General features: G+C 41.7%; 1 protein-coding gene across 4 annotated transcripts in view; it reads right to left on the bottom strand.

Annotated features, from left to right (window-relative positions):
* The window catches only part of DNAJC6 (DnaJ heat shock protein family (Hsp40) member C6), a 72,411-nt gene that overhangs the window by 37,255 nt on the left and 19,328 nt on the right, over positions 1–15,828 (bottom strand). For 2 of the 4 annotated variants that reach the window (XM_019489178.2, XM_059727913.1), the window contains exons 2-4: positions 2,888–3,038; positions 1,962–2,011; positions 1,692–1,840 (exon numbers count right to left, since the gene is read on the bottom strand). In XM_019489178.2, the coding sequence (XP_019344723.1) occupies positions 1,692–1,840; positions 1,962–2,011; positions 2,888–3,038 (350 nt within the window). Of the gene's footprint in view, positions 1–1,691; positions 1,841–1,961; positions 2,012–2,887; positions 3,039–15,439; positions 15,689–15,828 lie in introns of those variants that run through there. The other 2 variants (XM_006262546.4, XM_019489182.2) reach the window with 2 other exon arrangements.

The following is a 15,828-nucleotide window of genomic DNA, read 5'->3' as shown; positions in this document are numbered from 1 at the left end:
TCACCATTACAGTTTCTTTACAAGAAGTCCTGCACTAGGTCACATGGTTGAAGAGCTGGAAAATTAGCCCTCAAAGCTATGGCCTAGTTTTTAAAGACATGCTCATCACTTTTTGTTTCTGTTGATCTACTGAAGTGGAGTTTGTGAGCTTACAGTACTGGCTAGTTAAGAGAATTCAACCAGTCTTCATTCCTAACTGATGGGAAATCTGATTCATCACCAGTAAAATTTTTACTGCAAAAATTAATTTGATTATAAAAGAATTGAGATGAAACCCAAGCATTTCAATACAGAGTCATAAAAGAAAGGCAAAATCTGTGTCAGATTGATGGCTCAGCATGGGCTCAAAAATCCCATAATTGTCTGAAGAACAATCTTTGCAGTAGAATGCCGAACTGAAATCAGCCAGCATTCCCCTTCAGTTTAAAAGACAGGGAGTGGGGGATGCAGATGGGTGTAAAATATATATAAAGATTTATTTTTTGGCCAGAGTCAGGGCCACTTATATGAAGTATCAACTGTATATGCATCTATAGAAAAAAAAAAAAAAAAAAAAAAAAAAAATCACAAAACCATCCCTGTAAACATTTGTTTTCTATCCTAAGCAACCAGTTTTGTCTATGTTGCTACTTTTATGGTCTGCTACAAAGTCTTATTTAAGACTACATCTGGCGGAATAATTATTCAGATTTGTCAACGTAAGTGCTCATTGAGTGCTTGCGTCATGAAGTATGGCAAGTGTCTACTAGACTATTATTTATATTGTAATCATGCAAACTAAAATGGATCCCCCAGATGCTTTTGCATCACGCTTTAAAAAAAATAAAACCCACACTGCCAGCAAACTGCACGTGCAATTAGTCCCAATTGTGTTTTGCCATTCTATGAGAGGCAATTAATGTCAATATGACCAATGACCCTCAAACTAAACATCTTCTAAGCCTCAATGCAACAGATTGTAAATAGTAATGGCTTTTCAGTTCTTATAATATGCATTTCAAGCAGTCCATAATTATGCACTTACTTTGTCTGTAATTATATATCTGCCTGCTGGTCTGTAATTAGGTTATTAAGTACATGTTATGCAGCATTTTATTTGCTTAGAGTGCTACCTTACCAAGTGCAACCGTGTTCAAACTGTGCACGTTCAAATGATTTGAAGAGGCAGGGGCCAGCAGCCCACTTTTTTGTTGTTTGTTTGACTAATCCTCAGGCAGCACCAAAGAATGTGAAATGTTGGGGTCTATGATATTTGCTTTCACGATTAAATCTGTATTTGGATTTCATCTCTAAGCTGTTCCCAGCTTCTTTGGGAGACTGTCAGGAAAGAACTAAGACAATGGACCCTATGGTCATTGCTCTCTTCCTTCTCCCCCCTACCCACCTCCCAAAAAACAAACAAGCAAATCCAACACCAAAAATAATCAAGGCAAAACTTGTAGCCTTTAAAGTAGTTAGTTTCCAGATATGCTGGCTACTTTTCTTCCTTGCAAATACTGAAGAGGCGAACGAGCCAACAGAAAGAGTAGCACTACAGGGGATGGGATTAGATAGCAAAAATGTCATAAATTAAACCACACTATTTTTCTTTTTGAAATTCATTCTCTAAGGGAGGGGGGGAGCGAGGGAAAATCCACTTTAATACTGAATAAGTATCCCAACTTCCCCTCACTACATACACGTGCACTTACTCTATTATGAAACTTGGCACTACGATAAGACTTCGGTGACAAATTGAACACGGTGTAGTGGTCAGGATGTCTTGAATCCAAGAACGTCCGTACATCTTCAATATGATTTCTGAATCCTAGTTCAACGCCTTCAGCAGGAAAGGACATAACTGCCAATGAGAAAGAGAAAAGCAAGAATGAATACAGTCTGTGACCATGTTATTATCTAACTCCTGAACCCTGGTGTGAGAAACACCATGATTTTATTTCACACCAATAACCAACACTTACCAATGATTCTTGAGGTAACATAAGAAATATCTAGCTCTCCCTTGGTGTAACTAAAGGAAAGAAAGTAGGAGAGAGAGAGGTGTTAATGTATATACCTAGATACAGAAGATGAGCGATTACAGAAGGTAAGATGACAGTGAATCTTTGTGAGGAAAGATTTATTATTAGGAAAGAACAAATGTTAAAAGACAAACTAATTGCATGCTCTAAAAAGTCAAGTCTCTACACAAAACTCTCACTAAGAATGGCCTGGTAGAGCCTCTCCTTTCTGTATTTGTGTGTCCCAAGTCTATCACACACTTTCCAAAGGAGCCTCCTCTCTTCCAAGAAAACTGCCTTGAATGCAACATCTAATAGAAATTTAGGTCACTTGTAGAGTCAGTTCCTTCCACAGCTGCATTCTGTATAACATGGCCACATTGAAAGACTACAAAAACAGTTAGTGAGCACCACTGTGTAGTGTGAGGTTCAACTGATAAATGGCAACAGCTTGAAACAAATCCTCAGAATTATCTTTAAACCAATAGTCAAAGATAGGAACAGCAGCAGCTAAGTAAACAGAAGTGTTAGGAGAGGTGGTTGCTTTATGTGATAACAGATGGAAGAGAACAAAGGTCTAGGTGTAGCTCAGAAGTGGGACTGCAGAAGGGCAAAAGAGAGATGTCAAGATCTTGATAGAAAAGGTCTTATCCAAATTTGAGGTTGATGCGACTTCAAGGATGAATGCACAAGTTTTATTTTAATGACCTCAGGCTCCCCGAGACCAAATATTTAATAATAGGACTAACTCAGTCAGAAAAGGTGATCTTGTACCTGGTTATCTAGACATTTTGTCCAATACCAGCCACAAATAAGAGTTTCCAAGCAACACCCAATGCTATGGTGTTCATTTCAGCTGTGTAAAGTGATGGTTAGTTTTACTGTACCTGGCAACAGACTGCATGACTTTAGAAGAAGTATCTTTTAAGGTGTCCTTCAGGTTATCCTTCAAGTTGCTGAAGAGTCTCCCTGCTCCTCCTTTAACCATATCTAGTAAGCCTCCCCCATAGTTGGGCTCCATATCTGGCGATGAGGCACCTTAAAATAAATAAGTCACTAGATATCACTTACTCAGAACAAAGAATATATTTCCAACAAATACGTGGACAGTAACAATGCAGCCACATGCAGTACTTCACTTAAGATCAAGAGACTAGGTCTCACTGGTCTTAAGTCAAAATCAGAAGACAGGAAGAATTTCTGTTTGCAAGACCAAGGAAATCAACTGATTGCCAGCCTAATGCCTTGTACTTCGCCAACTGAACAGTCACAATATGGGCACCAGCCATTTCTGTCACTTTTTTTTTTTACCTCAACCCAGCTCAAGGGGATAGACAGCCTTCATGCTGAACTCCATTCTTCAAAAGCAACCAATTTGTCTACCATGAGCCAGATCAAGTCGATAACTCATTTCATACAGAGACAACAGACAGCAATCCAGCGTAGCTAAGTCAAAGGCTTCATCTTGTAGTTGTCAGAACCCAAGATTCTAGCACACTTGAAGGCTAAGGACAAAAGTTGCACATAAACCAATTTAAGTAACCAAAAACTGATTTAAATCTGGAACAGAACAGAAGTTCAGTGCACATAAACCAGTTTCAAGATGGCTGAAACTGGTTTAAGATACTGCATTCAACTGGGTTTATCAGACTTAACCAACCTGGGTAAAACCAGTTTATGAAAAACTTCTGTCCCAGGCCCCTTCCTGGTTTAAGTTAAATCAGATCCCCCCAGTATCCCAGTATGCTTTCCAGCCCTGAGCTGGGCTATGCTTTCTGCTCCAGCAGATAAGGGTTGGTAGAAGCCAGGGAGAGGGTGAGGGGAAAGAGGCAGGGACTGCCCCTCCCCCCCCAGGCAAACCCCAGCTGGGGTCTGGGACCAGGGAGGAGAGTTAAACTTCCTCCCCCCCGCCTTCCCCCCCCACCCCGAGTAGAGAGCTAGCCTGCACTGCCCTGCTAAAAAAAAAAAAAACCCCAAAAACTTACTGCTGACTGCAACAGTGGACTACAAATCCCAGAGGGAACTGGAAGCAGGAAGAGGAAGTGATGAGCAACCCTACAGAGTCCTGCTGTTGTGATTCTGGACTGAACATCCCAGAGACCTCAGGGGCAGCATGAAGAGGAAGTGAACCCACAACTCCTGTTGGCTATGTGCCAGGGAGTGTGCTCTAGAGCCCCCCTCCCCACCCCAGCTCCTGGCCCGAGCCACTCCAGGCAAGTGGCTGCATTTCCACAATCAGAAGTGAATGTCTGTGTAGTTGTTTCCCAGTTTAATCTCTGCATCTTAGACTAACCTGCAAAAACTGAATTGATTCAGCCTCAGGCTTTTTAACCATCTGTACTTAACCCAAGGGTACAAAACACAGCAATTTTCTCCATACAAAAGGAAACTGACATACACCCATCATTCCCATACAAACAGTTTGTGGGGTGGGGGGGAAGGAGGGCAGGAAGTGACCAAGTTATGTATTCAGAGCAATAATTAGTAGTGGTCATTTATTAAAATAGGGTCTTGGGAAGAGGTGGAGGATATGCACTCATTTTTTTTAAAAGACTTGTGCTGTTTGCGGCAGGAAGCACATCTTCCTATAGAACCCAGAATAACGAATCACGAACCAAGCTGGAGTTTTGGAATACTAGTGCATATCATTACATGCATGTCATTATAGCCCCATATTTAGCACTAAGAAAAAAAATCAAAATACAAGATTGATGTCCCCAAGGTAATTTTTAAGGTTATTAGATTGGGACACAATATGCACTCAATAGCCCTCCATTTTAAAATTAAATGATGTGGTTTTCTTTATTGTAATCATCAACTGAATTCTGAAAGCCTTTGTTATTACAGCAAAATCTTAGTTTTGTTAGTTGCCTTCCCAAATGGGCCTTTAATATATTCTCTCTGGAAAAGAGATTTTATTTTGAGACAGACTGAGACAATCATCTTCCCTAACAATATACAGTGGATACAAAGAGACTATGAAAAACTTTCTACAACATTGATCCTATATAAAAAGAAGAAATGGAACAAATTACTCCAAGAACAAGCTCCCCAGCCACAAAACAACCATCAGAGAACCACCACCAACACCTTACAACATTCCAACCTCAGACTTGATAAAAAACTTAAAGCAGCAACCAATCCACAAATTGTATCACTCTCTCTACACACACGCTTACCACAACTGAAAAATCTGTCCTTTCTAAAGGCCTAAATTTCTGCCCAGAAAAATACCCTAATAAAATACTTCAATGTGGAGAACTAGAAGAATTCTTCCAACGCCTCTGCCTCAAGGAATATTTCCATGACCAAACTGAACCCACTCCCAACAACAACTCATCCTCTGACAACATTCAGGAAAAGATCAATGCCAAAAAAACTCCCCCCAAAAAAATCAGATTGGACACCTCACAGTGGATGAAACCCTAACCTTGACCGCTACATTGACTGCTTCAGGGAGAGAATGAACAATGAAATAATCAGCAATACATACCACCATAACAACCTCTCTCTACCAGAGAAAAAGGCCATAGAATCTCTAACCACCAAATAGTAATAAAACCAGAAGGTAAAGGAGGAGCCATAGTCATCCAAACCGTGAAGACTACGTAAAGGAAGCCAACAGGCAGCTCTCTGACACCACCGACTACAAAGAACTACAAGAAGATCCTACTCCTCTTTTCACCAAGGAACTCAACAATACCATCAAATCATTTCCACCAAGACTACAACTACAGACCTTGATCCCCCCGCTACCTAACCCGGGGACTTTTTACATGCTCCCTAAAATCCACAAACAAGGGAACTCTGGCAGATCTATCATATCCAACCATGGGAACCTAAATGAGGAATTATCAGGTTTCGTTGAATCAATCCTAAAACCGCTCATCACCCAAAGAGCCAGTTTTGTACAAGACACTACACACTTTCTACAGAAACTTAAAAACATAGACCACCTTCCTAGCAACACCCTCCTAGCCACCATGGACGTTAACAGCCTATATACCAACATCCCACACCAGGATGGCATCCAAGCCTGCCTTGCATATCTACAGGAACAAGATTACAAACTCAGAATACAGACCCAAAGATATTACTGACCTTATACACTTCATCCTCACACACAACAATTTCACTTTTAATAGTCAACACTTCCTCCAGATGATGGGAACAGCTATTGGCACCAAAATGGCCCCACAGTATGCCAACCTTTTTATGAGCCATCTGGAAGAAGATTTCCTCAAGAACTGCACCATCAAATCCCTGTTATACTTAAGATATATTGATGACAGCTTCATAATTTGGACTGCAAACATACAATCTCTGATTGAGTTCCATCAGAAATTCAAAATCACCATCCCTCCATCCAACTTTCTCTAGAATACCCCAGCACCAACATCTCCTTTTTAGACACAATGATCAGTATCCAGAATGATAAAATACAGACCACGTTATACAAGAAACCCACAGACCAACATACATATCTGCACAGAACCAGCAATCAGCCTAAATACACCAAAAAAGCTGTGATATACAGCCAAGCCCTCAGATACCACCGAATTTGCACTGAAGAGAGCACCCGGGATTGCCACCTCACCAATTTTAAAAAGGCTTTCACCCAACTCCTCCAGAAAGATAGATGTCACATTTGAAAGAGCCAACTGGATACCACATGAAGAACTGCTGCAGTACAGAAGAAAACCCCCCACAAATCTTACGCTGCTGGTTATGACGTATCACCCCTCCCTCGAACCTGTACAGACAAACCTGTACCTCAAACAATTGCAACCCATACTAGAAAGAGACCCTATTCTTAAAAAGATCTTCCCACAGCCACCCATCCTAGCCTTCAAACAAGCACCGAACCTCGCCAACCTCCTCACCAGAAGCAAACTTCCTCAAGCCCAGAACACACCAAAAGGATCCAGACCGTGCCAGGACAAGAAATGCAAAACCTGCCAACACATCTCCACCACCCCCACTATTACTACACCCCACAACAGAGCCATCAGCATCCCAGGATCTTATAGCTGCACCTCCAGAAATGTAATATACCTCATCCAATGCACCAAATGCCCTGATGGAAAATATGTAGGAGAGACCAAACCACAACCGCGCACCAGAATGAACGCACACCAGAAATCTATCAAAGATAGAAATACCCAATTACCGGTGGGGGCACATTTCTCACAGGAGGGCCACTCTCTCTCCAATCTCTCAGTCCTGATCCTCAAGGGAAACTTACACAACACTTCCGAGAGACAAGCCTATGAGCTCCATTTCATCAGCCTCCTGGATACTAGAGATCATGGACTAAACATAGACATTGGATTTATGACACATTATAATCTGCCTGGCAACTGACTCCAGGTCTCTCTCCACTATTCATCCCCCTTCTCTCTCTCTTCCCCTGCCACCCCCCCCCCCCCCCACCAGCCTGTCTCTCACCCATTGACTCCTCAATCTACATTTTCACTGACTACCTGCCTTGTACGCACACCAGACCAGCCCCTGGCTTCTTTACTTTTCATTCCATCCAGAAAGAGCACACACCAACTGCTGAAACTTCCTTAGCTTGACAAAGTTTTTGAACCCAAAAGCTTGCTTAATAATTGCTTTCCAGCTATTTAAGTTGGTCTAATAAAAGATATCAGATTCACCCAAAGAACCTTTCCTGCCTATGAGACAAACATGACATTTAATTCTAGAATTAAGTGAATGAATCAAGGCATGACCCTAATAGAAGGATTTTTAAAACATCTACTGTCTATAAAAAGCTTGCTCATGGCTTACTCAAACTGCACTCTGCTTATTAGCCTTAAGGCTCTGCCAAGGCCAAAAATAGTTAGTCTTAGTGCTTTTGTTATCTCACTTCACTCAAATTACATCCAGCACAAATAGAACCAAGTATGAAAGAGTAAGATTTAGACAAGCTGTCAAGAGTTTGAATGTGCCAGCATTGGGATAGTTATTCCAACACGGACAGGGATTGAAAATTCCATAAATCAACCAGGGATATATTTGGTAGCCATGTTGGTCTGAGACAAAAAAAAAAAAAAAATGCAAAAAACTAGAACTCTTGGTTCAGAGATGATACCTTTTACTAGAGCAACTAAGAAAACTGCCAAAAAAAAAAAAGATCTATCAGGGCAGATTTAGCCTTCAATCAGCATGTAACATAGGGAGAATAGACTGGATGTGGGGGAGTTAATGGTGGTTAAATAGCAAAAGTGGTGGGGGAGAGGGTAGTCTAGACTAGATGTTGCTGGGTCCTTTTCCATGAGAAATCTCAGGCAATAGCTGCAAATCTAAATGAAATAACCTTCTTCCCTGAAAAAGCATTCCTTCTTCTTGACACAATAAAAGTCTGGGAGCACCTGTAAATACCTGATGGTAAAACCTTGCTGTATCTTTGCAGTAGCAAAATCCATGCTGATCACTAAACAAGGAATGATGTGCCAAGTAAAGTTGCAAGTGGTTGGGTGAGATCTTATGCCTTTATAAGAAAAATAATTTTAAAAAATGGAAGTGCAAAAATCTGTGGCCCCACTGGGGCTGAGCATGAAACAGTCATTAGTAACAGACTACCTTTATCACTAGAGATTTGAATCCAAAGAAATGAAAGCTGTTGAAAGGAAGAGGGAGCATGTTAGGAACTGACCATTGACACTTACCCTTATATTAACAGGAATTCTGCACAGTGCAACACAGCAAGGTCTTTCTAGACACTTCTTCATTCTACAGATGTAGTATGTTAATACCATTCAGGGTCATGGTTTAGTGAGCTATACATGAGCACTGCCTCACTATTACTGAGTTATTATTCAAGGGGCATTCGAATACTAAATATGCTGGACAACCTACCCCTATGGAGTTCACTTTGTAGATGCATTTTTTAGATTGCTATAAAAATCATCTATTATTCTTACACTGCACTTGCTGTTTACAATCCATTCAGTAATATTGTCAATTTAGTACCCCAATGGAACCTGTAGTTTGAGCCATACAGTTACTCCTCTTTAATTAAGGCACGTTTAATACATGGTACTTGTAAAACATGTAGGGTAGGTGAGTAGCTACAAAGCCTAGAGTTGTAGCTAGTCACTTCCTTCTTGAAACCTGCTCACCGAGAGTACTGTAACACTCCATGGCAGGTTTGCACTCTTCTCTCACACCATATAGACTTACAAATCTCCACAGTTTTAGCAAGTGGCAAAATAAAGTAAGATACTGGCTTTCAGATAGTGTCAGTCAGCTATAAGGAACCAATGTGAGTATAGAACAATAGTAAGAGGCCACCACCTAGGATTTCTACTTTCAATAAGAAAGATGAGAGACAGTCTTCCTACACTTAGGCTAGGGCAGACATTACACACAAACCAATTTAAAGTGATCAGAAACTGGTTTAAACCTGTAACAGAACAGATGTTCAGTGCACATAAACCAATTTGAAGATGGCTGAAACTAGTTTAAGATAAACCTGGTTGAATGTAGTATCAGACTTAACTGATTTGGGTTAAACCAGTTTATGTAATGTGTCCCAGGCCCCTCCCTAGTTTAAATTAAACCAGAGTCCCCCAGCATCCCAGCATGCTCTCTGGGCTGGGTGGGGCTATTTGCTGGAGCAGAGCAGGGGTGGCCTTGCCCTTCTCCTTCCTAGCCAGAGCACTAATCACAGCTCCAGCTGGCTGAGGGACTGCAGCAGCTGCCAGGGTTCCCTCCCCACCGACTGCTCAAATAGGGATTCCCTGCCTCCTACCCCTCTCCCACGCAGGGATCCCAGCTTAGGGGCCCAGCATCTGGCCATGCTAGCTAATGCTGAGAGATGTCTGTGTGGGTCTCCAATTTCACTGGAATAAAGGAAGACAGCTGGTGGCTTGCAAATGCAAATGCACCCTGCAGATAAGAAGAGCTTGAAACTAATGAAGGCTTGATGGGCTGATAAACTGGGTGCAATCTGTCAGTCTTCAAGAAGGGACAAAGAAAGGTGTCTGAAAACCAGGTCATTTTTAACAGTCTGAAGAAGCCGGGAGATGCATCTGTTGATACTGAGCTTTTCAATCTGCAGGGTCTGGCAATACTCCCACCTCTTGAGCAGCGAGCAGGGCAAAGCCAGGATGGAGCAGGTAGGGTCGGGGTTTACACCCATCCCTAATCAATCAGAGTGCCCTGCTGGGGCATGTCCATGCCCCCCTCCTCAGCTCAGCACTATGGAAAAGAAAGGAGGGCTGCTCTACTGCACCCTGGCATCTAGTATGAGCCACTGCAGGCACATGCCTGCATTTTCTCAGTCCAGAGGGTATGTCTGTACAGTTACAAACCCATTCAGCCTAGGCAGGTTACACTAACCTGCAACAATTGAATCAGGTTCAGCCTGAGCTTGAACTATGTCTGTCCCTAGCCTTAAAGACCTCTTTTGGGGGTTTGGTTGTAGCATTGTTTATCTTAGGACATTGGCAGACAAGGTTCGTTGCATGGGCGACTGGTGCCACCTTAGTCAGGGGGCACGTGGGGGATCCCCCCCCCCGTGGCTGATCCCGCTGATTGCCTAAGCAGCGAATGCAGCCGGTCATGGGGTGCACCAGCCCTCTCAGGGTGTGGATGTGCACTCCCGTGTATCCTCTACGCATCGCCACTGGTTCTTTGGGTAAATCTGATAACTTTTATTAGACCAACTCAAATATTTGGAAAAATTCTATTTTGTGAGCTTTCTGGTACAAATACCCTTCATCAAGCTGAGGAAACATCTGCAGCTGGTGTGTGCTTTTCCTGGAGTGTTCAGATTTACCCAAATAATCCTGTCTGCCTTAGGGGGGTTTTATAGTTCACTGCTGAAAGGAAGGGGAGACAGTTAACAAAAGTATGTAGTGGAAGATTGTGTTCAACCCTAAACAGGTTTTAGAGAACTACAGCAATGCACTGAAAAGGCTGCAAGACAAAGAAAAAGCCTGAAATCTCTTAGAAACTATTAGTTTTTTTAAAAGGGAAACAAAAATTAAGTATGTTCCAAAGCTTAATAAATAACTCTGTATGCACTATATATAAACAGCTCCCTCTCCAGCACTGTTTCATCCTAAGGAGAGATTCAAGCTGTTGCAGTCAAAACATTGAGATAGCTGGTGTCAAGCATTTGAGGGGGCAGAAGTAATATTAAAAGGTCAAGGACAGAAAGCTATCAGGTACCCATCCTATCCACATTGACAAAGTCTGCTACCTACCAGCAACTGCTGCAACACTGTAAAACCTAGTGTTTTCTATGTGGTGGATTAGAACTATGTCCTATGAAGTGACAGATAAAAGATGGAGTTTCCAGCTATCAGATATGGTACCGTTTCCTCAGGCAATTTAGAAAAAGTACAAGATGTTATTTTATATCCGAAATACCAAAAAAAAAAGCGCATTGAGATTACATTGCTACTGCACATTGGGTTACCATACGTCCGGGTTTTCCCAGATACATCCTTTTTTTTGGCCCCCTGTGCTATATCCCCATGGGTTTAATACAAGATCAAATGTCCAGGTTTTTTGCTGTTTCCTCTGCTCTCCCAGGCTGGCTGCTTGGGACTGACAGAAGCAGGCAATGTGATTGGCGGTCAGGGGTCATGTGCACCCCACGCAGGCCCTGGCAAGCCAGGTAAAAAGACACTGTGTGGGTGAGTGCAGGTACTGCTTGGGCAGCAGGGCAAGGAGCTTAGGAGGCAGGGCATGGGCATATCACTGCCCCCCGCCAATCATATGCTTCTCCCACACCTCTCAGGCATCTTCTTTTTTGCTGCTGGAAATATGGTAACCCTAAATTGGATGTACTTTCAGTAAGTGGAGAACAAACGCACCTCTGGTAAACACTCTCCAGAAGTAGCACAAGGCACAAAGACACCTAAAGGCACAATAAATCTTTCACTGAGCAGAAGTGGTACAGCCTGCACATGCTTAAAAAGCAATGGATATTGAATCATCTCCTTGGTTTCAAAGCAAGTGCTTTAAAGGAAAATGCAAGTCTTGTGACAAGTTCTACCCAACTCAAGGGAAATTCAAATTCCAGTCTTCTTGGCTTATAGCAGCAAAGGATTTTGCAATGTGAAAGGAAGTGTTGCTTCAGCAAGTTCAGAATTAGTTTATGAATAATAATAATCCATAATTCATATGACAGCCATCTCAGTATGATAGCCAGCCACCCATGCTAACCATTCCAACAGTGAAACTATAAAAAAAAAGAAAGGCATTATATAGCATCATGAACACTAGCTTCTTTCCCACCAGCACATCTTGCTGCAACTACCATTGAGAAGTTGGCCAAATTCAGCTCCTGAAGGTACATTTGTCATAGAAAACTAAAGACTGTACACAGAAAAAAATATATCTTTAAAGGTTTGTGTACAATCAGCCACAGCAACATCTGGGAGAGTGCCAAAATAAGAATTTTATTCTGACCACTGTTCTACTTGGTAGCTAAAGAACCCATGCTAGGGTCAGCAGCACTATACTTGTAGTCCTATGCAACTACCTACCTTTCTCTTGTGAGAACGCCAAACACCATCCTGACCCCGCCTGAAATGTTTCCCAGGTAGAAATCAAGGAAGTTCATGCCCAAAAACAAAGAGTCATACTGAAGTCACAGCCTTTGCTAGAACTCAAGTTAACAATGATAGTTTTCAAAGTTTGTTCATAGTGGCTAGGGAAAGAAGTTACACATAAACTGGTTTAAGTGATCAGAAACTGGTTTAAACCTGTAACAGAACAGAAGTTCAGTGCGCATAAACCACTTTCAAAATGGCCAAAACTAGTTTAAGATAAACCTGGATGGATATAGTATCAGATTTAAGTGATTTAGGTCAAACCAGTTTATGGAACTTCTGTCCCAGACCCCCTCCCAATTCAAGTGAACTCATGGTCCTCCAGCATCCTACGCTTCTGTGCGGCCCTGGGCTGTGCTCTCTGCTCCAGTGGAGCTGATCACCCAGTTATACCCCCTCTTCTGCCAGCAGGCCAACAAAAGGAGAGGGGTCTGGCTGCCTTTCTGATTTGAAAAGTGAAGTCAGTCAGTTCACTTGCAGATTTCTCTAAATTGCCTAGGCTGAACTGATAAGCAAAGACTGAATTGATTCAGCCTTGGGCTTTTTGAATGTCTGAACTTAGCTATAGAGGGTTGTCACTACTCGGAGTGTGTTTCTAGTGGTGCCCCTCTGCAATGAAGAATCATAAGCAAGTCTGAGTGAGTGGGTTGTAATCAACAGTGCCATCTGGATCCAAGATGTTAGTATCTGAATCCTTCTATACAAAAGAAAATAAACTTATAGTCAACTGGCAGTAAAATGCACTTTCAGCAGCCAGAAGAATCTATTAAAAGAAAAAAACCTCATATGATAAACTTAGAAGAATTACAAAAAATAAGGATTACTTGTAGGAGATGTTTGCATATCCAGCATTACAGCTAGCATGGGGAAATGCAGCTGCACAATAGAGGTTTTCTTCCAGGAAGGGGCCAATGACACAGTATGCAACCATTTGCTTGTCCTTTAAAAGCAAGCTACAATTATTAATCCAACATCCCAGGAGAATAAGAATACAATTTAAGGTAAAAAAAAAAAAAAAAAAGAGTCTGGTAATATTTTATTCAACAGCAAAGCTAGGAGTTTTTCAGCAAGTTGGTATGGGGAAAGAAAAGAGCACAGATAAGAGTATTCCCCCATGGCTTTGAATCCAATATTCTACATATTCATGCAAAGCAATCAAGTTAATTTTGACCTTGTGTTAAATTGCTGTCTATTGATCTTATCCTTATTTGTAAAAACTAATTCTTGTTGAACACAAGATGCTTCCTGTTATCTAGGCAATAAGAAGTCTTTACTAATTTAATTACAGAATATTCATTGAAAAGAATGGAAGCTCTCAAAGAAACACCACTGCTTGACAATTTTTGCCTATATTTTATTCCTTATTTTAGTACAGTTTTTGTGGAGTTATTCATGCCTTTTCCTAGTAAAAATGTTATTGCTATAGCATCTTTAATGAAGCATCTCTCAAAACATATTAGTGGAACAAGAGCCAGCACAAAGGCCTCATTGGAATGGGAAAATTTTCAGCATCTACACTTCCAAGTCACTGACTTGGGCTGGTGTAGGAGGGGGGAAAGAAGGTGAAAACTCATTTTTCCTAGTCTATTTAGTTGACAGATTCAGCCTGGACTTCTTTATTGCTTATTATTTAAGTTTAAAAAATATACTTCATAGATTTCCAATAGGTAGCCTCTCATTCCAAGAAGTCTATTCCCTCTAGGTATTCTGGGAAGGAGAGGGTCACTGCTTAAGTATAGGCATCTAATACACATACATATAATCACATCACTGTGACATCTTACTATATGCATTATCAGCCTACTTCTAAACATACCTGCAAGAAGGAACGTAATTGCTAATCTTTTCTGCTAAATGCATGAGGTGTTTCCTATTGCTTTCTCCAGGAAAGGAGCTCCTTTTAGCCAGAATAATCTTCCTGGGATCTCTAAATAAAATACCACCTTCAGGAGAGTTTCACACTGGGCTTGCCCAAGAGTAAAGAGTTACACTAGTACTCCCAGCAGTGTCCTTTATTGCTGTTTAGAAGACAAGGGAAGGCACTCAGAGTCCTGCATAACAGTTAAAAACCAGGGCGAGGAAGAGGAAAGAAACCAGTAAAATGAGACATACAGACAGACCTTCTAGAAAGGAGTGGAGGATGCTACATTAAGCAGAACAGAATGGGGAAAAAAAGAAATTGAAGAGTAGAGCATATTTAAGGGAAGGCACATGCTGCACCCTAGAAACTTCAGAAAAATAATACAGCAGCTCATGGAATAGTAGTAGGAGGAGTCTTAGTTCACTTCTATTTCTCCTTACCAAGCCCTGGACCATCACAGAGAAACAGGCTACATCCACTCACTCCCCCCTCCAAACACACCCAAGCCTGGTAACTGGGAAGAGAAAATGGTTTAGAGGGGGGTTGAGCACATGTTTCAGCACCACAGTCAGTCATTCTCTCTGTCCAGAACTCAAGACATCCGAATAGTACAACCAGTCTTTCCAGGCAGCTTCTAAAAATCAAACCAACAGTCACAAGTTCCCTAGGTTGACAGTATATTTTCCCTCCCCCTGTGAGAGATCCTGTGCCAGTGCTCAGAGCAAGGGATGCACAACTGATGATTTCACCCTTTCTTATGCTCTAGGAGACTGAGACAGCAAGCCAACATTTACAACATGCTTTACAAGTAGCAGAGGAAGTCTGAATAATTGCACTGAGTACAACCCATAACTTGAAAGAGATGAAAAGGTAGGTGCAAAAGCAGAGACCTAGAAAATGCAGTTCCAGGGTGTTCAACTACACAATACCCTCACTTACTTGCTTGCTTCACTGCTCAAATGCAAAAGTAAGCACGACTATACAAAAAAAAAAGGTAAGCTCACCTCAGGCTGTTCAACAACATCTTTCATGTCAGAGCTCCCAGCCCAACAACATCTTCCGCAATACTCTTTACTACTCTCTCTTTTGAGAAAGACTAACTGCAAGCACCCAGCTTCAGCACTGACCCCACCCTAGTCTGCAGGTTCCTGTAATAAGGACAGGCAGCTGTGGTCTTCCTGTGGAGGAGCATGTTAACCCCATTCTCAGTCCCCTAGGGTATCCCAAGCATCTTTCCTGTGACTTTGCTATAGATAATCAGATATTTGGTAGTGTGGTGCATTTCAGCAGCAGGAGGAAAAACAAAGTATTTTGTTTGTTTGGGAGGTTTTTTGGGGGAGTGTTAATTAGCTAAACTGCATGGGTAAGCAATTAATCTGTGGCAGGGATGATT

The sequence above is a fragment of the Alligator mississippiensis genome, chromosome 5 (assembly GCF_030867095.1).
Source record: "Alligator mississippiensis isolate rAllMis1 chromosome 5, rAllMis1, whole genome shotgun sequence".
Lineage (NCBI taxonomy): Eukaryota > Metazoa > Chordata > Crocodylia > Alligatoridae > Alligator > Alligator mississippiensis.
The sequence above is the reverse complement of the archived record's forward strand: the minus strand, read 5'-3'. Positions and strand labels throughout refer to the sequence as shown.